The sequence below is a fragment of the Entelurus aequoreus genome, linkage group LG22 (genome assembly GCF_033978785.1).
Source record: "Entelurus aequoreus isolate RoL-2023_Sb linkage group LG22, RoL_Eaeq_v1.1, whole genome shotgun sequence".
NCBI classification, from domain to species: Eukaryota; Metazoa; Chordata; class Actinopteri; order Syngnathiformes; family Syngnathidae; genus Entelurus; species Entelurus aequoreus.
The window spans coordinates 25,076,550-25,101,445 of NC_084752.1; the positions used below are offsets into that span (position 1 = coordinate 25,076,550).

At 39.1% G+C, this 24,896-nt stretch overlaps 1 protein-coding gene across 1 annotated transcript in view; it reads right to left on the minus strand.

The window, feature by feature from the left end:
- Positions 1–24,896, minus strand: part of LOC133639901 (max-interacting protein 1-like) — a 61,331-nt gene that overhangs the window by 19,513 nt on the left and 16,922 nt on the right. Inside the window, exon 4 of the mRNA XM_062033587.1 lies at positions 21,355–21,384. Coding sequence (XP_061889571.1) covers positions 21,355–21,384 — 30 coding nt within the window. The remainder of the gene's footprint in view (positions 1–21,354; positions 21,385–24,896) is intronic.

Sequence of the window (24,896 nt, forward strand, 5' to 3'; positions counted from 1 at the left end):
CCTTGAAGGTAGAAAAGCGCTATACAAGTATAACCCATTTATCATTTATTAACTCCATTGTAGTTGTAATGAGACAATGCACATCAATGGTTATATAACATAATGTATGTAATGTGCCAGATTGTGGGCAAAGGCTAATTTACACGTAGAAAGCCGGTCCGTGAATATAATGCATACATTAAACCGGTCCCTGGTGGAAAAAGGTATTGATTGATTGAAACTTTTATTAGTAGATTGCACAGTTCGGTAAATATTCCGTACAATTGACCACTAAATGGTAACACCCGAATAAGTTTTTCAACTTGTTTAAGTCAGGGTCCACGTAAATCAATTCATGGTAAAAGGTTGGGGAACACTACTATACAGCACACACTTGATTTGTTTGTCTATTTATTTCGTCAGTGTTCCAAAAAAAATAAAATAGCCCTATCTATACAACAGGAGCAGTCTGTGGTTTTTAAGGTCCTCCTGCATTATCTATATGACAGCGCTCTAGTGTTTTAAGGAAACTGCTGCATAAATGTTAGTCTATTTCAAGTCTTTTAAACTAAACTTGTGGGCCGGCCTAGTGTCATTTCCTGGCAGGATTTGAAAAGCCATGCTCTAAATTGTCCATAGGTGTGAATGCTTGTAATGTATATATTATTGTGGTGTATGAATGTGTCCTGCATTGACCAGTCCAGTGTTTGTTCTCTCTCTCCCCAAAGTCAGCTGGTTTAGGCTCCAGCTTGCATGTGACCCTAATGAGGGCAAACAGTATAGAAAATGGGTAAATCCTCAGAATCCTCTAACGGTCCTCAGAAAGAATCCATGGCGTCATTTTATAGAAGAGCAAGTCATGTCCAATTTTTGGTACAGCCTGTCCTGTCAAAGCACTACGAGTTCTGGTTCTCTTCTTTCTGGTGCTATCTTTTGTACTGTGCGATATCTTCTGTTTTAGTAACACAAGTGGCTGGCTGGCAGCACATTGCCTTCAAACACCCTGAATGTGCCTTTCAGTGATAGACGGGATTGTAAAATGTCTACGTGGCATCGGTCATGATGTCTGGACATACGCCAGGCTCTCGTGAGGAACACTGTGATAAGTACACAACATTTCATGACTACAGGAGGACTGGCAGTGGGTTTTTAATTTATTATGTAAGCAACCTACAATTGTGTAAGCAAAGTCAAAAATGGCAGGCTAGTATTACATGGACAATAGGGTCGCAGGTTTATCATGTACATTTTCCTTGCCGACACTATCTCTAGATGTGCCATTGAGAGATTAGAGGTCATGAGCTAGTAGCTAGTTGTGAAGCCCTCTCTAAAGGTTCTAAGAACCAGAAAATGATAGTTTATCATATAGACCTACAGAGTTTAAGAGCGCTTAAGCCTAAACCAACAGTATGAGTTGACCATAAATGGTGCCCACTGCAGCCAGAGGGTCCATTCTTTCTGTCACTCTTTATGATATATCGACTACTTAGGCCCCGTTTACACTAAGGTTATCCAGGGTAAATCTCACCTAATCTTATCCGTGTCCACACACAACAATGCCACTGTTTAAGACCCCCTCTCCCCTCCGTCCGCCGGCGCAACGCGACTTAGTACGCATGCGCGGAAAATGCACACGTCATAGTCACCTCCAGTGCTGCTTTGTGTGCAAGTTCTTAAATTTAACTTATATGAACAATATCCAGTATTGTGGTATTTCAATTAACTGGAATCCAGTGAGCTCTGGGGCCCTATTATAGTGAATCACACCTGAGCCATCATAAATTAATCAAATCTTTATTGGACACGTAAACAATGTGATAAAAAACATTTTACATCAAACTAGGGATCTAGATATCTGGTCAGGACACTCCTCACTCTTTTGCCTTCACCTTCATTGTTAATTCGTTTTTGGTGACTTTATATACTCTGGACCTATACGTTGAGTCCGCGACATACATGGCGGACAATAACTGATACAGTCTGCTTTGCCAGCCCAAAAGCATTTGCCTCGACGGTCAGGTAATACAAAGCAAACGCTACCTTTTTTATCACATCCACGGGAGCTTGCATTCTCGTTGTCGCTCCTTCGACACATAGACAAAGTTTTTCGTGCATTCAAAAGTTGTCTTGCCGTCTAAGAAGTGTTGTATCCCAAATAGCTGCAATCGCTTTCTCTTAAGGTATTCATGTGTGATTTCCACAAGCGTCTGTACAGACGGACGGAGAAACACGGGCATTTCTGGTTGACTCGCCTTCATATTTCCAGTGGTTAGCTCAGAGTTATGAAACCGCTTTATTATGAAGCTGGTTGTAGCGCGTTCTTTCTGACGTCACTTCCTGTGTGGGCGCGGTCTTTCTGGCGTCACTTCCTCTCCGAACTCAGTTTGTAAACGATCAATGAGTCCATACAAAGCTAAGTGCCGGAGATTCAAGAAATACACGGCGCACTTAGCCGTGTAAAACTTTGTCCGAGGAGGGGACCTTAAACGCTGGTTTAGTGTGGCTGAAACGGGGCTTAGGCTAAATAATTATTTGTTTAAGGGATTCAACGACTTAGTGTAGACATGGTCTTAGGAATGACACATTTCTATAACATAAAGAGCTATAGACTTGGTCTACAGTCCATGTAACTTACTGTATGTTGGTGAAAATGTCAAAGGACAGCTCTTGTATTGAGGCTCGTGTTTGATTTCCCAGACAAATGTGGCACTTTAAACCGTACATGTGTGCTGATTGTTGTAAGTCTCTATGTTTGTGTGTGTGGGGCAGGGGCCGCTTGTGTTCCTGATGGTCCCCAGATGGGTACGCAGGAGGGTAGCTCTGACTTTTGGCTTTGACATGTGAGCGAGCAGCCAGCCGACCACGGGTCAGTGCTTCCTATATCTCCTCCGCATCCACACCCCTCCCTCATCTGGACTCCCTGCCGATCACATGGGCACTGTTCCCTGTCTACGGCAAGGTACTGAACATTCGCTTATTTCCATTTGAGAACCAAGCCTATGCAGGTATTGCAATTAAATTTTTGACACAGAGACCATTATGCACTGACCACTGTCATTACTAGTATGCAACTCCCTCTCTTGGTAGCAGCTTCACTCGATTTCTGCAATGTGACAAACCTGCCTCCAATGTGGGTTTTGTTTTAACAGAAGCACTTTGATTCTCTCTCCAGCTGGTATATGAAAGCAGCCCACCTGCTCTTACAGAACCAACGCACATCACATGTACATCTATTTTTCTCATTTCAAAGAAGTGTGGCTCACCACGAAACTCCCTCACTCTGCTATTGTCACACGTACACACACAAAGCAACAGTCCAGCACACTAACAATATCACATTCTACACCAAGGCACACAAAATAAAACACAACCCACAACATGGAGATGACTAGAACAGTTGCTGCCGCCCTGGTTTAAAAATATTCCAACAAGGCTAGAATCAGAGAAGTGTGGGAATGTAAACAGTAACCTTTTGAACATGAAGCCTTGGCAAAATATACTTCTGCAAACACTGCTATGGTTTACAAAACACCATGGTACCTCGCTCCTCAAAGTCAGCTGATATAGGCTTCAGCTCACCTGTGTCCCTGAACAGGATAAAGCTGGGAAAAATATGTTTTTGTATGTAGCGAACAAACCTTGTTTTAATGTCCTTATAGGTTTGATTTTAAAGGTAAGCCGAATGCAATTGTATTGACGTTACGTGCATTTCAGCCGCAATGATATACTGTGAATAAATTAACTGCAATAAAACAAGCCAGGGAAGAGACATGGAAAAAATTGCTTTTTTTTTTAAACAGCGACTATAAACAAATCCGAGTTTTTCCTTATTCTTTATTCATTGACTCCTACAGCAGAACGTTAAGCTCAAACTCCAGCAAAAAAGAGGGAAAAAAGGCTGTCCTAGATTCCAAACTTGCGAATACATAAATAATAGATAACTTCTCAGGCTGAGATGTCTGACATAATTACTGGCTGTACTCTTAAATGGAGGGTCACATTTCCAGCCCAGATAACAGTCAGTACACTTCTCCATGGCAAATCCCCCACTCTTTCAACACACACACTTTGACCCAATTTTATTACATCCAGAGGGAGAGAAAATCTGACCCTTGACCCAGTTATTATACTAATTACACATCAGCCGTGTCTCACTCAGAGGTATATCTCCTAAATTGACTTCATGAAAGGAAACTACAGCGCCCGATCTTTTAAAAGAAAATAAGGACATAGAAGTAACTTTGCTTGGCAAAGGATATCAACTGTACCTCTTCTTTAGAGTCAAGCCTCCTTGGAAACAGACAAAAATCCTAATTCACAATGACAGTGTGAAAGATTAGAGAAACATGTTTAGAGTATTTTGTAATGCAAAGCCTCATTTAAAGCAGTCTAATCCGTGTTCACTGGGCACTACATTAAAGGCCTACTGAAATGATTTTTTTTTATTTAAACGGGAATAGCAGATCCATTCTATGTGTCATACTTGATCATTTTGCGATATTGCCATATTTTTGCTGAAAGGATTTAGTAGAGAACATCGACGATAAAGTTCGCAACTTTTGATCGCTGATAAAAAAAAGCCTTGCCTGTACCGGAAGTAGCGTGACGTCACAGGCTGAAGGGCTCCTCACATTTCCCCATTGTTTACACCAGCAGCGCGAGCGATTCGGACCGAGAAAGCGACGATTACCCCATTAATTTGAGCGAGGATGAAAGATTCGTGGATGAGGAACGTGAGAGTGAAGGACTAGCATGCAGTGCAGGACGTATCTTTTTTCGCTCTGACCGTAACTTAGGTACAAGGGTTCATTGGATTCCACACTTTCTCCTTTTTCTGTTGTGGATCACGGATTTGTATTTTAAACCACCTTGGATACTATATCCTCTTGAAAATGAGAGTCGAAAACGCGAAATGGACATTCACAGTGACTTTTATCTCCACGACAATACATCGGTGAAGCACTTTAGCTACGGAGCTAACGTGATAGCATCGTGCCTAAATGCAGATAGAAACAAAAGAAATAAACCCCTGACTGGAAGGATAGACAGAAAATCAACAATACTATTAAACCATGGACCTGTAAATACACGGTTAATGCTTTAAAGCTTGGCGAAGCTTAACAATGCTGTTGCTAACGACGCCATTGAAGCTAACTTAGCAACGGGACCTCACTGAGCTATGATAAAAACATTAGCGCTCCACCTACGCCAGCCAGCCCTCATCTGCTCATCAACACCCGTGCTCACCTGCATTCCAGCGATCGACGGAAGGACAAAGGACTTCACCTGATCATCCGTGCGGTCGGCGGCTAGCGTCGGATAGCGCGTCTGCTATCCAAGTCAAAGTCCTCTTGGTTGTGTTGCTACAGCCAGCCGCTAATACACCGATCCCACCTACAACTTTCTTCTTTGCAGTCTTCATTGTTCATTAAACAAATTGCAAAAGATTCACCAACACAGATGTCCAGAATACTGTGGAATTTTGAGATGAAAACAGAGCTTTTTTGTATTGGATTCAATGGTGTCCAAATACTTCCGTTTAACTATTGACGTCACGCGCATACGCCATCATACATAGACGTTTTCAACCGGAAGTTTAGCGGGAAATTTAAAATTGCACTTTATAAGTTAACCCGGCCGTATTGGCATGTGTTGCAATGTTAAGATTTCATCATTGATATATAAACTATCAGACTGCGTGGTCGGTAGTAGTGGGTTTCAGTAGGCCTTTAAGTCATTGTCAAATTATCCCGCGGTGGGGAGGAATGCAATTAAATCAAACCCACTAGGTGTGCACACAGTTTGTTTTGCTTTCTGTGCTAACATCACCCCAAGTTGACTCGTTCACTTTAAAAATAGCAAGGGCACGGTGTAGTCGGTTGAAAATGTCCAGACCAGCAGTCAAAGGAAAATCACAAGTTAAGCTTGCCCACATCAAACTTCAGAAAAAAAAAGCATGTGAACATGTGCCACATGAATACGCACTGCAGATGGTGACATGCAATATACATGGAGAGGGGAAGGGCTCAGCTCACGTGGCAATTCATACATCCATCCCCCATGGTGCTTTGCTGGGACTTATCCCATCGTGTTTAAACTCTGCCAAGGGCAGATGAGTGCATGTATTTTAAGGGCATCACTTTATAACTGGTGTTCTACCAGGGGAAACTTCACGCTGTTAATCAACATAATGACTTGGATCAACAAGTGGACAACATTAACTAAACACATTTTTCAGACATTATAAAGCTACATATTAATCCACACCAAGCTTCTCTGAGCTGGCACAGCAATTTAGTAGATAGCTGATTAGCACAAAAAGTTGCTTTTTTGAAAATGTATAATCAAAAGAAGGCCTCTGCTGGGATTCTTATCCCCCAATCTTTCTGTATGACTCTGTTTCATGGAACAGGGCATCCTTCTCTCGCTTTCTCGCTCACATGAGTGCACATAGTCACATGTTCCCCCATACAAACTCATAGAACCTGACTGAATAGGCTGTTTTAATGGGGAAGCTACCACTCTGTACTGCTGGAACAGTCATTACAGAGCCACCAGCCTGGGCGCCAAACTGGAGCCCACCATATATGCTTTAGTCCACAGGTTTATTATGTTAACCATGAATAGTAAGTTCAGTAAATGTCTATTTATTTATTTATTTATTTGACAGGGACAGTACAATTAAACATTGCTACCCATAGGTAACCAATGTCAAAGTACATAAGCCTTCTAGCCACAGGATAATTTGCAATTCCCGTCCCTGGTTAGTTTTTTAAAGAAAATTGGAGAAAAGTGAAAAACACGAACAAAAGGATTAAGACAAGTACAAAATAAATATACATTAAAGATAATTGGCCCCATTTGTCCATACTACATCAAGTTCTAGTGCTCACAATTCTAATTTTCCTTAGGCCACTTTTTCAGTTTCGTGGAGAAACGTTTAATGTCCGACTGTGACTTTAACTCCAGTGGCAAAGAGTTCCACAGATGTGAGGCCTTCATTGAGAACGCAGACTGAGCCAAAGTCGTCCGGCACCTTTTCACTCTACAACTCCCACCGACTGCAGCTCGAGTCTGCACACCTTCACTACTGTATCTTTGTATTTCTTTGCACATCACATCAGGGGCTAATCTTTTAAGACACTTAAAAATAGGTTTTAAAAATTAGAAATTGATAAAATTATCAAAACTCATCATGTTATAGTTTTGGGTAATATGGCAGTGATGATGCTTCATTGGTTTTTGGTCAAATATCTTTAGTGTTTGTTTATATGATGACAACAGAGGCTTCACTACACAGTTTGTGGCCTGTCCCCAGACGATGGCACAATAAGACATATGGGATAAAATCATTGCATGCATGTAAACTTGTGCAGCTTGAACAGATAAACAAGGTCTAAAATGCCTGAAACAGTTTATATTTCTTTTTATGGTCTCAGTCATTTTTTTTAATATGACCATCAAATTTTAGCATAGGGTCCAATCTAACACCCAAATATTTACATTACTTTATTTTATTTTGATTAATGCTGACCTGAATTTAATTTTTACGAATGTTTCTTCAAAGATAAACACATTGAGACTGTTTTGTTATAATTTAGAGTTAAACAGTTATTTTGAAGCCATGTTGATACTTTAGCAAGCTGTCTGTTTAATATCTCTGAAGCTTGTGGGTGTCGGCTGCCAAATAAATGATTGTATCATCTGCATACATTTGGCAGATGGTATTTTTTGCAAATATTGGGGAGGTCATTTATATATATACTGAAAAGCAGCGGGCCCAAAATAGATCCTTGTGGCACACCCAAATCACACATTTTTTACGTCTGATTTTACACCATTTATTTGAACACATTGTCGCAATTCAAGATATGATTTAAACCAATTTATGTTTTTTTTTTATACATGACATTGTTTTAATTTTGTCATCAAAACTAGGTGATTTACTGTGTCGAAAGCTTTTTTTAAATCTAAAAATACCGTATTTTTCGGACTATAAGTCGCTCCGGAGTATACGTAGCACCGGCCGAAAATGCACAATAAAGAAGGAAAAAAACATATATACGTCGCACTGGAGTAAAAGGCGCATTTTTGGGGGAAAATGTATTTGATAAAATCCAACACCAAGAATAGACATTTGAAAGGCAATTTAAAATAAATAAAGAATAGTGAACAACAGGCTGAATAAGTGTACGTTATATGACGCATAAAAAAACAACTGAGAATGTGCCTGGTATGTTAACGCAACACATCATGGCAAGAGTCATTCAAATAACTATAACATATAGAACATGCTATGTTTACCAAACAATCTGTCACTCCCGATCGCTAAATCCGAGGATATCTTCCTCCCCGGTGTCGCCTCTGGTATGCGCCGTTTCCTTTCTTTCTGCTGCATATTTCACTACGTCCGGCTTATAATCTGCACTATATGATTTCCTTTTCGGTGCCATTTTAGTTCAGCCCTTTTCAGTTTTTATAAGTTACCGCCAATGTTGAAATAATCAATTTTAATAGCTACTGATGTAGCAGCAGTTAGCATCCCATGACCCACAATGTACTTCTGCCATGACGCACAGTGCACTTCTGCCATGACCCGCCCCCGCCCAATTCTTATTGGTTGACGTGTGTGACGATTGCTGACGTGTGTGTGACGATTGCGGACATTTGCTTCGTCTCTTAAGCGAATGAGATAAATAATATTATTTGATATTTTACGGTAATGTGTTAATAATTTCACACATAAATCGCTCCGGAGTATATGTCGCACCCCCGGCCAAACTATGAAAAAAACTGCAATTTATAATCCGAAAATACGGTACTGCTCCAACATATTTTACCAATGTCCAAAATACATTTCATCATTTCGGTGAAGTGGCATACAGCCATTTCAGTAGAATGTTTGGGCCGGAATTCACCAATGGAGACTCAATTATATGGAGCAATATTCTGGATTTGGCAAGGAAATGTATGGCAATACTCTTTTAGGCAAGTACTACCCCACCTCTAAGTCAGCCATAGTTTTTTTTCTACTAACAAGACAACTTTTAGCTCATCAAAATGGAAGAGAACCATTACTGAATTGCCAATGCTCACTCGGAGGATGAGAACTACATCCAATCAGCATCCAGATCTGATTTTTTTAAAATGCAGAAAAAGTTTGTGTGTTAGGAATGTGGTTCCAGACATTCACTTCCAATATGACAAAACCAAGCAACATGTGTTTGAAATGCCATGTATGCAATGGTATGGTTCGAATTAGGGTAGTAATATTTGTACAGATGCTGTGCTACAAGGCTACAGTGAGTAATCTTTACCCTCCTATTGACAGTAGTAAAATAAATCTTGTAGTCCTTTTTGTAAATTAGACAGCTGGTTGTTGAGGGAACTGCAAAATACGGAAATTTACGTCCAAATTTCCTACTTGTGGTCAGTCACACAAATCACCGTTTATCAATACTACAGTCTTTAATAATTCAGCCCCAAGACACATTTCTTTCAAAGGTTACAACTCCCTCCTTGGTCTTGAGGCAAAGACTGATCTTGGTCTTTTCCAGTTGTACACTAACAACATTCTTTCAAACTTTTGTTTTGTTTTCTGCAAACACAACAGTTAGCCCAGCACATATCCATGAGATTCAAGATTGGAAATTAATTTATCTACAGCCATCATGGGCTTTTTCTCTTCTGTCTATGATTCTCTCATTTCCTTTATGAAATACGGACAGATGGGAAAACTGCGGAAAGAGTTGGAGCGAGATTGAGTGGGTGAGAGATGTAGAGGATGGGGGAGGAAAGGGGTGCTGTGTTTGTAATCTGCCCAGAAACTAGCCATGGGCACAAACCAACGCCAGTCAGGACTTACATTAGGATTAGTAATGGCAAGTGCCATAAAAACTTAATATTTTATATTGAGCCTTTCAAATGATCACAACAGATGAGCACTGTAGGTAAGTATAAGGACTTTTTCATGATTAAAAATGTGAAAAATAGGTCAATATCAAGTCATTCATGAGGCAACAACTAACAACACTAAACATGCTAAATTTGGATGCTAAAAATGTGATAATTTGTGGCCCATGTCCTAAATAGTAGTACAACCTATGAGAGGAGCAAGTGTCTTCTTATTCCCTCCCACACCTATCCCAAACCCACCTGTATAAAAAAAGGAAATACAACTGATATTTATGAAATGGGGGATTCCTTGGGAACTGTGTTGGTTTCTGACATACCTTCTGGTTAAACATGAAGGAAATGCAAAGGAGTGAACATTTGTGCCTGCATGTGGGTGGGAATAGAACTTTGATAGTTCAAAGCATGCAGTTGTGACCTCAATTCCATCCATCCATCCAGATTTACTGAGTGGAAGAATGTATTTTTGCTATGCACTAAAGCTCCATTGGAAAATGCTTACATTCTCAACACAACACCACTAACAAGAGCACAATAAACACGTAGAGATGAATATATAGAAAAAAATACGCATTTGCAGGAACTCGCCTTGTCTAACCAATGCCATGGCCACAAATTGTAAATACAAGGAAACCTCCGTCGATTACTCAGAAGACCAACGCTGTTGCCAGGCTAAACTGCTGAGGCCACCGTGAGCCAGAAAGAGCATGCACACAAAAAAACCATACAGTAGCAACAGTGCAGACTGCAAAGAAGGATTGAGGAAACATGGGCAAACGTGGACCTGGTCATTTATTTGAAACAAAAAAAGACATTCACATTTATAATTGACCCTTCTTATACAGCATAAAACACATGCTTACATACACACAAATGCTCATACAAAGTTCACTGGTGAGGGACGGGTGTGGGGGATGTGCTAGCTGCATGACAGGGCCAAAAGACTCTGGGGCTGAAACCCATCAGTAACTCATGGATTAGTTCACACGTGCACACTGCCTTTTAATCTGCTCCAATGAGAAACAAGCAAAGAAAAAAAAACAGGGAAACCCAGAGACAAAGAGCTCGAGATAGTGATGGCCAAAGCTTAAAGGCTAAAACAAACATATTATGAAAACAACTGCATATACCCTACCCAAATCTCTTTAATAATCACATATACAGATCATGTGATTGGATATCCACTCATCCTCTAAATCCCCCTAGCACCTATCTATATGTCCAAACATCTGAATGAAATAAACAACAACTAAAGCACGTCAATTTCTGTACACAATGCCACCATATCCCACAGATGAACACAGGCTTGCCCCATTAACCCGGTGTGACTCGAGGAGTAAACGTCAGAAGCTTTGGATTAAAACACTGACATGGAGGGGCTTCTAGAATAAATCTGGTGAAAAATCAGAGCTGCATCTAGCCAGATGTTGGCTCAGGCTGGTGGCCGGGGTTTAAGTGTGGCTGTGTTTTAATATGTTCACCAGGGGGTGGGGCTACATATGTAATCCAAATATTCAGTGTAAAAAATAAAAAGTGCAAATAGACATTCATGGGTCAAGGCTTTTAGTGTTTTACTGCCGATCTTTTGGTTGGTTTTTTTCAATGCTCTAAACACTGCCACATAACTTTCAAGAGTAGCATCTTCAAACCTGATTTGAATCTGTGTCTTTGACGTCCCTTCTTTAAATGGCCTTTCCGAGCATGAATTCGCCAGCTTTCTTGGCACAGTGTCATCAAAGTGCGGACACAAACGCAGGAAGAAAAACGTATTCTTCCATAAATATTATGATAATTGAATTGAATTGTACATTGTCAACATTAAACTTTGCAATGTAGAGTCAGTGCAGATTCAGTCGGCATCATAATGACGTGTAATCTTTGAAGTCAGGATAAAAGGTTTGGAAATGTTTTTAATTAATTGCACAGCTCTCATTGGTGCACAGCGAAATACGTATAAATGATTGGTTACAAGGCAGATTCTCCTCATTGCCACAGCTGTACATCTAAAAATAGAGGCCACAGTCAGTTTTAGACCAATTGTGTCTTGTTTCTTCTGCATGCATCCTATTTTTTCTCTCTTTCCATCCTGTATGGCTCACTCTCCACCAACCCCCCATCCATCTCCTTAAAGTACAGATTAAATTAGCTCAGCAGTAAACGTGACAATCTTCTCCAGGAAAGGGAAGGAAAATACCAGAGTAAGTAATCCTGAAACAGTATATAATGTTAACTTTGTCCCTGACAGAATGATGATTTTTTTTCCATTTGTTTTTTATTTCCATGCAGACTGGCTGTGAAGTCACTTTTCAGAGTTCATATGTTTGAACATATACAAAGTGTTTTCACTTGGCTTAAACTTGCTGACTCTGTTCATATAATCATGTTTGGTTACACTGACCTTCTACAAAATGATGCCAGGATACACTTAGTTAGCATAAAGGCATAACAACAAGCTAAGACAAAAGGCCTTAAAGGTCAGAGGGGACCTAAAAAAAAAGATAAGACGAAGTGACAAATGACAATATTCAACTCACATAATTTACATTCGTCAGTCTGAGAAGAAAGTATTACTAAATAGTATGTTCTAACAATGGCATACTAACCATGAAACAACAGTATATATTTCTTAACCATTACTTTTGCATTTCATATTGTTTCAGGTTGTTGTACAAATAACAAAAGAGCATCTACTGTATCTATTGAATAGTCTTGGTTTCCTTGCAGTTTTAATGATTTTAATTGGTTAATTGATTTTAATACATTGGCAACTGGCAATCAATCAATAAAAAGCTGCTTAAATGCTATTTTATACGCACCAAATTAAGAAGAAAGTACCACAAAACTTTGCATTATATTTTTCTTTTTGAATAACAGAAATTAGTCATCTTCAGACAAGCAAACACACATGTCCAAAACAAAACATTTACACCACATTTCCAATTGTAAGTACTGGCAGACCCTAGCCTAATACTATTATTTTACTGTGTTAATTACAGCGTTGAAATTCTGTGCACGCACTGGCACATAGGGAAGGGTAGATTAGGCTTGTTTGGTGCTTTAAGTCAGTGGTCCCCAACCATCGGTCCGGGGACCGGCACCGGTCCATGACGCATTTGTTACTGGGCCGCACAGAGACATTAAATAATTTATAACCGACCGCATTTTCTCCTACTTAACTGTTGCCAGTCCCACCAGACAAACCAATACGCTTGTTCATAGATGTATTATAAAACTTCTAATAGGAAGTCAGCATTTGCTATATTTGTTACATATTTGTTACATGGGATAATGCACAGTAATACACATATAAAATGTAGGGGGGCCAAATCGTAGACAAAAGCTAGGTTCCATCTGCAGTCCGCGGCAGGTTAATGACCTAAGATCAGGGCAGGTCAGGAACAAAGTGACCATAGTAGTTAAAGTGCATAAGGCAGATGGAGAAGTGCTAAATTGCTGCATATAGAAATTGTGCTGAAGGAAGAAAATACACATCTCTTTTGGCCTAGTAAGTTAAAGTGCTGGTATTATTGCACAAGTAGTTAGCAATAACAGATGTATTTACGCATGGAAAATTGGACCAAAAAACGTTAACATTAGTGTATCTACATATAAAATATTGCACAAAATATGAATACATAACTTTAAGAATGGTAGTAGAAATCCACAGAACTCTATTGGAACTAATGGGAAGTATTTTTAGCTTTAATATATGTCTATGTTTTTGTCCTTGAATATAATGTATCACCTATAACCCAGAAGATACTAAAGCCAAAAAAAACCTACTACGAGCAAAAAAAGAGTAAAAAACAAAAGTCTATGGAGAGCTTTTTTGCAAAGGGAAAAGGCTAGAGGCTCCCACTAATTGAACGTTATGGTGAGTTTTTTCATGTATTCATTTTCCATCCACTTAATTGCTATATTTATCTGCCACATGTGGAAGGCCAGTCCCTGAAAATATTGCCTACAGGCCCTACATTAAACCGGTGCCTGGTGCAAAAAAAGTTGGGGACTCCTGCTTTAAGTAACTCTCAGTCAGGTGTGTTTGACTTTACATCCCATCAGCCTGTCAGTTACTTCCTTGTCCTCTGACACTGTCATTGTTTAAAGTACAAGTGGTGTGGAACAACTAGTTGCCTCTATATTGAATCTATTATCATATATGTCTGATTTATGACACCAAAAAGACTTCCAAAGTTTGTGAATAAATAGATATGATCAAAATAGTATCAATTAGGGGTGTAACGGTACACGGTTTAGAGGTCACGGTTCGGTTCATTTTCGGTACAGTAAGAAAACAACAAAATATAAATTTTTGGGTTATTTATTAACCAAATTTGCAAAATCTTCCACCAAAAATATTTTTCTTACTGGAATATTTGATGTGAAGTAATCCGAACGTTGGATAGGTCAATAATTCATAATAACATTGATTTTGATTCAATATTATGTTTTGAGCAATGACAGTTTGAAAGAAAAAAAAACAGCTTTGTTTTATTAGTCAACATTTCAACTTTTTCTAAATTACATTTAACCTTTAAGCTTTTTTATTTCACTTTTGTTATGTTTTTGTTTATTTTAATAGTATTTTTAGAATGTGCCGTGGGCCTTTAAAACATTAGGTGTGGGCCGCGAATGGCCTCCGCGGCACACTTTTGACACCCCTGCTATAGATAATAAAAAATTAAATCTGATAAAAAGCAGAGCCTGGCGACACAAGCGCGTTTATCATAACTCTCTCGCGCTCTCTGTCCCTCCCTCACGAATGCTGCTGCGCGCACAATTTGTTTTGTTTTTAACCCCTTCTTAACCCTGAACGTACATTGAAAATACACGCAACCCTAACTCAAAATGCCGGACATTCGAGGCATTTAAGAAACTCCGCCCTGACAGCTCCGCAAAAGAGGACATGTCCGGTGAAAAGAGGACGTATGGTCAGTCTATCGTAGCCCGTTAGCTGCTAGCATGCCGTGTGTTGTGCCTCGGTGTGCATTGTTCACACAACGTGCGGTACGCTACTTAATACGTCCTTGTGGAAACTCGTTCGGTACACCTCCGAACCGAACCGACACCCCCGTACCGAAACGATTCAATACAAATACACGTACCGTTACACCCCTAGTATCAATGGATGTTTTGAGAGAGAGTATAATGAGTGCAACAGAGGACCCTCAATCTGTTGAATCAATTGTTTTGATATTTATTTATGATTTTGAATGCATAAAAAAAGTCAAGCCTATGTGTTCTTGTCTTACATAAAGATTGCAAAAGATAAACACCACATCTCTTTCCAATTTTTGCGTATTCCCAGTGTGACTGATCTGGTTACATCGTCAGAGGGCAGAAGCGTTACTACTGTGATGTCAATCTCCGAAAATAGCCGAAGGTATTCTGAGAGCAATATTCAAAATGGCTGACTGAATTTGTGGCATTTTGTAATGTTTACACAGTGTTTTCACATACTTTGCGGATTGTAAATACAATTGGGTACGGTTTAATGAATACAATGAAACACAAATAAGCATTTAAAGTCAACTTGTTTTTCCACTCTACTGGTACTTTAAACCAGTGTCAAACAATGCTTTCAAGGAATAGCACCTCGTGGCTTGTGTTTGTTTGTGGGGGGTGGGAGGTCGTGTGAGTGTGCCCCAACACGTGTACATGCTCTAACTGGGCTCACCAGACCAAAGATCAAGCCCCTTAAGCGGCTTTTCTGAGCCAAGAAAAGCTTACAAGTCGTCACGTTGGTCAGAACAAACGATCCCAGTCTCAGGCCCTGCAGCAGGGCATAGAATAGGCTGCACTCACTGGGCAGAGAACAGAATGCTTTAGCACAATCACAGCAAACGTAGCCCAGGCTTTTTCATGCTTAACAGCTCATCCAACCTCAAAGCCTCCCAACGGCAGAGCCTGGTTCAGTTCCCATAGGTTGCAAAGGCTCTATCCAGATTACCGTAACAAAAATGTGACACCTATTCTACCAGTAAATTCAAGTGTCTTTCTTGATAAATGAACAACTTTTAGTGACATTAAAAAGTGGATGTTAAGTCAAATGAATAATCGAATTGGCGATGTTCAGGCTCTTACCAGCGCTGTGAAATAATTAAACATTTCATCAAATTAATCACAGTTTTCAAGTTAATCATGTTTAATCACCTTTTGCAAACAATAATGTCTAAATGACACCAATTGTTGCTGTACTGTATACTGTATTACCAGAAAGATAAATGACAGGTTATGACTATTCAAAGGGGCGCTATTATGAAAAACACATTTTTCTTACCTATTGGTAGCTGCTGTTGTGTATATGGTAATTGCATAACTCCCCAAAATTACTTCCTACTTACGCCAAACCATCAATTAATCAATCAATGTTTATTTATATAGCCCTAAATCACAAGTATCTCAAAGGGCTGCACAAGACACAACGACATCCGAGGTTCAGAGCCCACAAGCTGTTTGGAATGTGCAGGATTGGTGATGTCACAAATTGGGAAAGTAGATTATCCATGTATGGCAGTGGTCCCCAACCACCGGTCCGAGGCCCGGTACCGGTCCACGGACTGATTGGTACCGGGCCGCACAAGAAATAGTTTTATTTTTATTTTTATTAAATCAACATAAAAAACACAATATATACATTATATATCAATATAGATCAATACAGTCTGCAGGGATACAGTCCGTAAGCACACATGATTGTATTTCTTTATGAAAAAAAAAATAAATTAAAAAATTAAAAAATTTAAAAAATTAAAAAAATTTAAAAAAAATTTTAAAAATTAAAAAATTAAAAGAAATATCCTGAACTATTGAACTTTTGGTTGGGTTTAATTTCGGTTTCTGACATTATTCCCTGTTATGTGTTTTAAATTGGTTGCATCGGTCTCCTGTTTTGGTTCATTGCTATTTCTCAAATGTGTGTAGGGAACAGGGCACAGTTGTCTCTTATTTTGTAAGTAGTCAAGCTTCAAAGATGACACCGGTTCATTGTGTTTGGCATGCATGTGATTTGTTCAAGTTATTTTTTTGACAGCATGGTATGCTAATTGTTGCCACTGATTGCCAGATGTTGTGTCTGTTTCCTGCCATTTCTACTCTGTATCTTTTATTTAGTTAGCTCTCCGTACAGGTCCCTTTGTATTTTTTTCTACCTTGCTGCGCTGTGTGATTGAATGATTCCTTATTAAAGACTTAATTGATCCATGTCATACATCCTCAAGTAAACTAAACCAAATCATGGCAGAACATGACTTTTCCGCCTTCATAACAGACAGGCAAGGCTTGTTTACCATGATGGGCACGTGTGTACAGTAATTGAATTAATTAGTTACAGCCATTAAGGTGTTTCTGTTTTTGACAGACCTAGTTCTTTCTCAAGCTATAATCAAAGACCGGTGAGTACCCCAATGTCAATCTGTAATAAACTGCAAATAAGGTATGAGTCACACACTAGCCAAAACAAATTCCGGGAGGTAGGAGTACGGGTGGTCCTAACATTCCATCCACTCATAGTGATATATAATCTTATGGTGGTGGAGGGCAAATGATAAGGAAACAATTCATAATCTATTGCAGGAAGTAAAGTCTTTAAAATGATTGGCTGTAAATTTTCAAGATCTAAATGTGGAAAATATTAAATAAAATGGTATTTAATAAAATAAAGACACACGACAAGACTGCACCAAATTGTAGATCTTCAAACTTTGAAAACATACCAATAATCAAACAGCAATCAATAAAGAATCTTCTCATTGACCGCATAAATGTATATGTTCATGTAATTGACAAGCAACAAACTAGTTGAAATAGGGACATCTAATGACAGTTATGGAGGAAGAATTAACAATGCAACATTCAGGCCCTTTACTTAGTAGACATTCATAGTACTTGAGGGGGTGCATGGTGAAAGAACAGTACAGTACAATCTGGTCTAACTGCACAGTAACCATTTGGAATGTTATTTCTCTCCTTTTATGCTGGCCCTGTGGGTTCTGTTGTCACGATAACATTAGTCGTCACCGAGGTTATCAAGCCCTGCAGTTAGATTCAGGAGATCCAAGTGTTGAAAATTGTGAGACTTTTTTTTCAGTGCTTATAAGTCTGCTGCACTAGAATCATGGTTTAAGCCTGACACACTTGGGTGAACAACTTTGGCTGATACATATAGCTTGCAGTGGGGCATGTTCTGAAAGGGAATTGGATTAACTTCTAGCAAAGACGAGGGATTATAAATGATTCTGACAAGTGCGCTTCTAAAAAGATGGATTACCATTTCAATTTTACTCACTCTCCTCAGTAACAGAAATTTTAATTTGTCTTGTATTGTCACACTACCGAGCAAAAAACACCAGTAGAAAGAGTGTGTACTTGAAGATTAAGATAAAATACATATCAGTGGATTTTGGGATAAATAGTATGTTACAGGACTGCTTGGACCAGTAAAGGACTGGCAGGACAAGGAGGAGGTGAAGGAAACACTTAGAAGAATGAAAACAAAAATGCGGAGGGTGTGCAAACACAGTGTTCACGCTGCGTTGTATGAAGTACAACAAGAAAAAATGCAACCCAGCATGGACTCTGCAGTTGGCCAGAACTAACCAACCAACTGCGTTGCCATGTGTGGCATCACATCTGAGCACCATAGTGACACATCAACTTTTGTCTATATTTAACACACTGAGTCCAATGTGCCCATCCTTTTACTTGAGCTTGCCAGGGAGGATAGCAAGAACAGGCCGAGCTGATATGTGATTACACCGAAAAAGATCCAAAACTCCCACAGCCTTTCATTTTACACACACCGTCACAGATGATGAAATGCAAGGCACACTCTTTTCTCTTAACTATAAATCTTGCAAGTCTCACCACTCTTATTTATGGTGTCAAAGAAAGCTTTTGAAAGATTGACTTGTAAAGTCTGCACACATTGCATAAACACCAAGAAGAACCCTAGGTGGTTGGAGAACGCAAATCAGATAAGGCCCTTCAAGAAATCGGGGAGGAAACCACCACAAATACCACATGACATTGTGTTAGGGCAACATCAGGAACAAAAATGTAAATGTATTTATATGTGTGTAATGTACCAAGCTGTGGAATATTAATACACTACCTGTACTTCTACAACTCCAGGGTGTGGCTCATTTCATGACTGCATGCATGTTTGTTCAAACCCCTTTGCAACCCAACTACAGCATAATTATGTATGGTGCTAAAGAGGAAATAAGAGATAGATGAGTGTGGGGTTAAGTTTGTTTCAAATGACCTGTTGACAAGGAAATGCTTACATACATTATAAAAGAAAATGTCTGAGCAAGTGCAGTGGGAGTGTTCTGACTTTAGGGTGATTGCTGTTTTCCTTCTTGCTGCCGTTCGTTTGGCTAGGTGTGAAACAAGTATAGAACCCAGTCCAACTCAGGTGCGAACTAAAAGAACAAGTCGATCAAGTTGGTTTTCGGTTCACAGATTTTAAGTTATTAACAAAGGACTATCTTGATGTATGTTGTGCTCACTGAGATTGGTTTAGACTCATTTAAAAAAAAACTATCAACTGATTCAGAACAATAGAGATGGTGTGGAAACCACCTTGAAGGGATCGTATTATGATTTATTTTGTAGGCCTGGGTGACATGGCCTAAAAATAAAATACCCTGAATTTTTCACTACTTTTTAAAGAAACCAATGATTTAAAATTACAAAGATAATTATTTGTTTCCGCTTTTATTTGATCAAAAGGTAGTAATTTGAAATTACACTGCATACACTGCATCTTACTCTTAGCAAAATTCAAATGTATATATTATTGTTCTTTTTAGACCAGATATAAATGTTACTTTTTATGCAAACATTTTCAAAAAACTAAATTAAGAACTTCCACTGGGAGGCAATACTTCTGCTTGAATTAAATACTTCTGTAAACAAAAATGTAGCTTTGTACATTGCATGCAAACAAATAATAATCTCCAACATTGAGATTAATAAAGTGCAAACTTAAAACTTCTGTCTTGAAAAAAAAAAAAAAAAATGGCGTGTTGCACATTGCACAATTCCAGTAAATCAATGGACAACAAAAACAATAAATATAATAAAAATCTATCAGATCAATAAAGTGCAAACTTAAAAATTCTGTGTTGAATAAAACAATTATGTAAAAAAAAATGTGTATTGTACCTTGTATGCAAATATATAAGCAAGTACAACATTGAGATGACTATGTATAGTTAGGAAGTGGATAAACAGGCTTTTCCATGTAGTATCGTGGGCTCCGTGTTAGTGTGTACTGATGTTAAAGACACTTGATTGCACATGCAATATATGACTATATTGATAATGAAATGCGTTATAAGTCCACAAGAGTTTTGCAGCAACACACGTTTACAAGCTTTCCGGTATTGATGTGCATAGCGACTACTCTAGTGATCGCTCTGTGCATTGTTCTCCTTTCTCATTGTTCCATGGTATCATCCTACATACCTGGTGTAAATAATTCCACCACAGTAAGCGGCTTCTTAGGTGGAGTTTGTTGTTGTTGCAAACTTGTTCGCCTCGTAAAGAGATGCAGTTCACCCCACTCGGCTCGAAGCTGGAATAAGTTTGTTGTGTAGCTGCCTTTATTAAAGAAACTTTTCACCGTGCAGTCACTTGATCCATGCCTGTTGCTACACTTTTAAAGCACCGACAACACTTTTCTTTTTTTCGGAACAAACCTCTCACTTTTGTTAGCATTAGCCATGTTTTGCTAGGTCTGTGAATTTCCGCTAAGGAAGTAAGTGGGCGATTTCTTTAATCGTCTGCAACAAAAAACTCAAAATGAATCGATAAAATCAATATATCGCCCAGGCCTAACTTCCTTGTGGTCTACATAAGCTGTAATGGTGGAGTTTTGGTCAACATTTTGCATAGATATTGTTTTACAGACCATCTTCAAGCCGCTTTCTGACGGTCTCTTCAGAATGTGCCATTTTATAGGCGCTTATTTATCTGCCAAAGCGTCTCGTTACCTGTCCGCCAAGTTGTAGTTTTTAGTGCTTCCATACTGGCAAATAAAAGCTACAACTATATGCACATTTTTATAAGAAAATGGCAACAGCGCAGGATGCCAACATGCATGTGGATGTAGAAGAGGATAGAGAAAAAGAAGGATGTTATTGACTACAATTGAATAAAAATGGTGAACTTGCGCAAAGCTTTTTGGGGTAAATCTCTACCATATATGGAGATAACGGCTGGCAAGACTGAGGCAAAATATGTGACAATAGTCTCAAACTCCAAACGGCTTGTTTGTAAAGAGGCAAGTGTTTTAAAACAATTTTCATGACGCCTCCATGGTTTAGATTAAAATTGTTGGTAATTATGGGGATCCAAAGACGCAGAATCAGGTGCCAACAGGTAAGAAAAATCGGTTTAGCATAATCTGACCCCCTTAAAAGGCAACATTTTTGGATGAAATTATGATCGACTTACCTATTCTTCTCCAGCTCATTGTGTGTGGACCTGCAAGGGCAGAACAAAAGGTTGCATTTAGACACAAATCTCTTATTCAAGGAAATTATTATACATATATACAGTACTGGAGATACAGTGCAATATTTTACCAAAAATGTGTTCTAGTTGGTGTAATGGCCACATGATGTATGAAAGACTAAGACCCTGTGATTTCATATCATAAGTCATATGAACTGAATTATTAATCCCGATGGTGAAAATTTGCACCTCACAGCAATAAGAGGGTACTCTCTATATGTTGGTTCACTCCAGCTCCCTCCCACGGCAGGTTAAAGGGGAGCTTGAATTGCCCGTAGGTGTGATTGTGGGTGGAAAAAGTTGTCTCTATATGACGAGCCTGTAATTACTTTTTATTAGTGGGATATATAGCAAGTTATAGCTCCCAGCAGGCATGCATAGAAAATTGTATAGCAGACGGACACAATTATTATTATATTCTTCAACAAAGTTCAAGCTGAGGCCTAGCTTTTCAAAGTCTTTGCACCATCAAACATCAGTGTGACAGCCAAGAGAGCACTATCATCTCCTCCTCAATGACACACGACACTGCTCAGCAGGCATATACAAGTGACACTGACTTGTGCTCCCTTAGGAGTCACTTTTTGGGGATGGGCCTGTGTCTACATGCATGTGCTGCTAGCAGGAATGGGAGCAAGTACATGTCCTGTGCACGAAGCAAGCAGGGTTCAGTGCTCTGTTAATAATGTAAAGTGAAGACGCTAGTCCCTTACACTGCCTTTGTGTGGCAACATATTGAAAGAAGACAAAAGCCTTCCCATGCGTAAATGGCCGAGTTTCCATCAATGCAAAGTGTGCTCCACCTTAACTCAAGAAGTCGTACTTTTAAAGGGTGGGTGACAGGTGTAACTTGCCCCTGAGGCATGCAAACAAAGCATCACTGATGCTGCAATATGTCTCAAATATGAAGTCTACCTACCATAAATTGGAATTAGACAAGGATATATAGCCATTGTTCTACACCGCTGCTTCACAGGAAATTACCCCTCCCAAATTAATAATTAAAATGAATTAAAACACCATATGTCTGCATTAGACTACATTACTGTTCATGTAGTATGCAAGAGTGGCTGTGCATTCAGCGGTGTCAGTGGTTAAAATTTTAAACGACAAGGCCAACGGCCAGGTGGTCGTGCTGGGATCACAGTAGAACATGTCAAACTACTTCCATAACGTAAATGACTGCCATAACCACAACACCAGGGGGAGCTCCACTAACCACGTTAAACCCAGATTCCGATCTAACAAAGGTCTTAACTCATTCTCCTTCTATGCCACATCAATATGGAATGCACTCCCAACAGGTGTAAAAGAAAGTGCATCTCTATCCTCCTTCAAAACCGCACTAAAAGAACACCTCCAGGCAACTGCAACCCTAAACTAACACCCTCCCCCTTCCACATCCCACCTCCCCGGATTGTAAATAAGCAAATGTAAATAATCAAATTTATATACTTGTTCTTATGCTTTCTGATCTCTCTATGTCCATTACTTGCTGTACATATCCTACCAAGTCAGACCTACACTGTTTCAATGTCCATTTCTCTGATGATGCAATTGTTGATGACCGAAGTGCTGATATCAACCAAACTGAACCCCCCCCCCCCTCCACATCCCGGATTGTAAATAATGTAAATAATTCAATGTATATACTCTGATGATTAACTTGTGTGATGACTGCATTATGATGATAGTATATATTTGTACCATGAATTGATTTAAGTGGACCCCGACTTAAACAAGTTGAAAAACGTATTCGGGTGTTACCATTTAGTGGTCAATTGTACGGAATATGTACTGTACTGTGCAATCTACTAATAAAAGTCTCAATCAATCAATCAATCAAAACAAGGAAGTGGAAGTTGGCCTGCAGTACAAGCGCTGAAGTAGTGGAAGGGTTTCAACATACATCAACTACAACCCAGCAGAATTCATGCAATGTGTTCTGCCTCAGCTAACCATCTTTGAACAACTAACATTTGTATCCTCCTGCATGAACAGCAGAAGCCCATTTAGTCTATTCCACATTAACATAATGGTGGTACTTCCTAATGTTTCAACTTCTGAAACTGCAATGCAGAAGACGAGCTTTTCTGGCAGAAAATTCATTATTGTACAACCATATTTCACATCGTTTTTTGTAATTGTGCTTGTAATGTCCTAGTGTTGGCTTTTAACCAGCGTGCACATCATTTATAAGACACAAGCATTTTACCATTGATTTTACTGTTGTGCGCAATAAGTCACGTTTGTTAAATACTTAACATATCACACAATAGAACATGTCCAAAATGTACATATTGACATTTTATCGGCATCAATGACCTAGCATTCATAATATGATGACAAATGGTGTTAACTTATATTCTGTTTTTGGAGCAAAGCTGATGTCACTTACACTATTAGTCCGAGAAACACACCGTTATTCAGAGTTGATGCAAGCCCCAGCCATCGGTCCTTTTTAGCTCCTTTATATAGTTGCACATTCACAGACATCAATCTAAGTCAGAGTGCTGTCCTGTACTCCTTTATCATCACGAACCCTTTTCCTTCATCCAGAATCAGAGAGCAACGTGTCGGCCGCTTAACAATAAAGCAAATCAGATAATGAACTGGCTTTGGGCCATACACAACTGCAGTATGTTTACTTCTTTTGGAATACATTATTTGTGAGTGTATGCATGTGTGTGTGTGTGTGTGTGTGTGTGTGTGTGTGTGTGTGTGTGTGTGTGTGTGTGTGTGTGTGTGTGTGTGTGTGTGTGTAGACGCAGACACAGTGTGGGTCAATGAGATAAAGCACCCCTGCTATAAACGGTAGGCAAGTGAGGACAGTCAGATAAGCTCATCACTTTAAGCCTTAACATGTTACAGAGAATTCTGCTGCAACAAGCCTGAGTTATAACAGCAATTTCTTCAAATATTAATTTTAAAACAAGGGGGGGGTGTTTTTTTTTGTCATAAAGAAATACAATCATGTGTGCTTACGGACTGTATCCCTGCAGACTGTATTGATCTATATTGACATATAATGTATATATTGTGTTTTTTATGTTGATTTAATTTTAAAAAAAAAAAAAAAGTTTTTTTTTTGTTTTTTTTACATTTCTTGTGCGGCCCGGTACCAATCGGTCCACGGACCGGCACCAAGGCCACGGCCCAGTGGTTGGGGACCACTGCCCTATATAATAGAAAAATGTTGGGCAAATTGTCAGCCTGGACCGATAACAAATTTTGCTGGTTGAAATATTTTATTGGCATTATTGGCTTTATTTTAACAAAAAATCTGATGGTACATTAAACATATGTTTCTTATTGCAATCGAAGAATAATTGTGTCCTTAAATAAAATAGTGAACATACTAGACAACTTGTCTGTTAGTAGTAAGTAAGCAAACAAAGGCTCCTAATTAGTCTGCTGACGTATGCAGTAACATATTTTGTTATTTATCATTCTATTTTGTCAAAATTATGAGGGACAAGCTG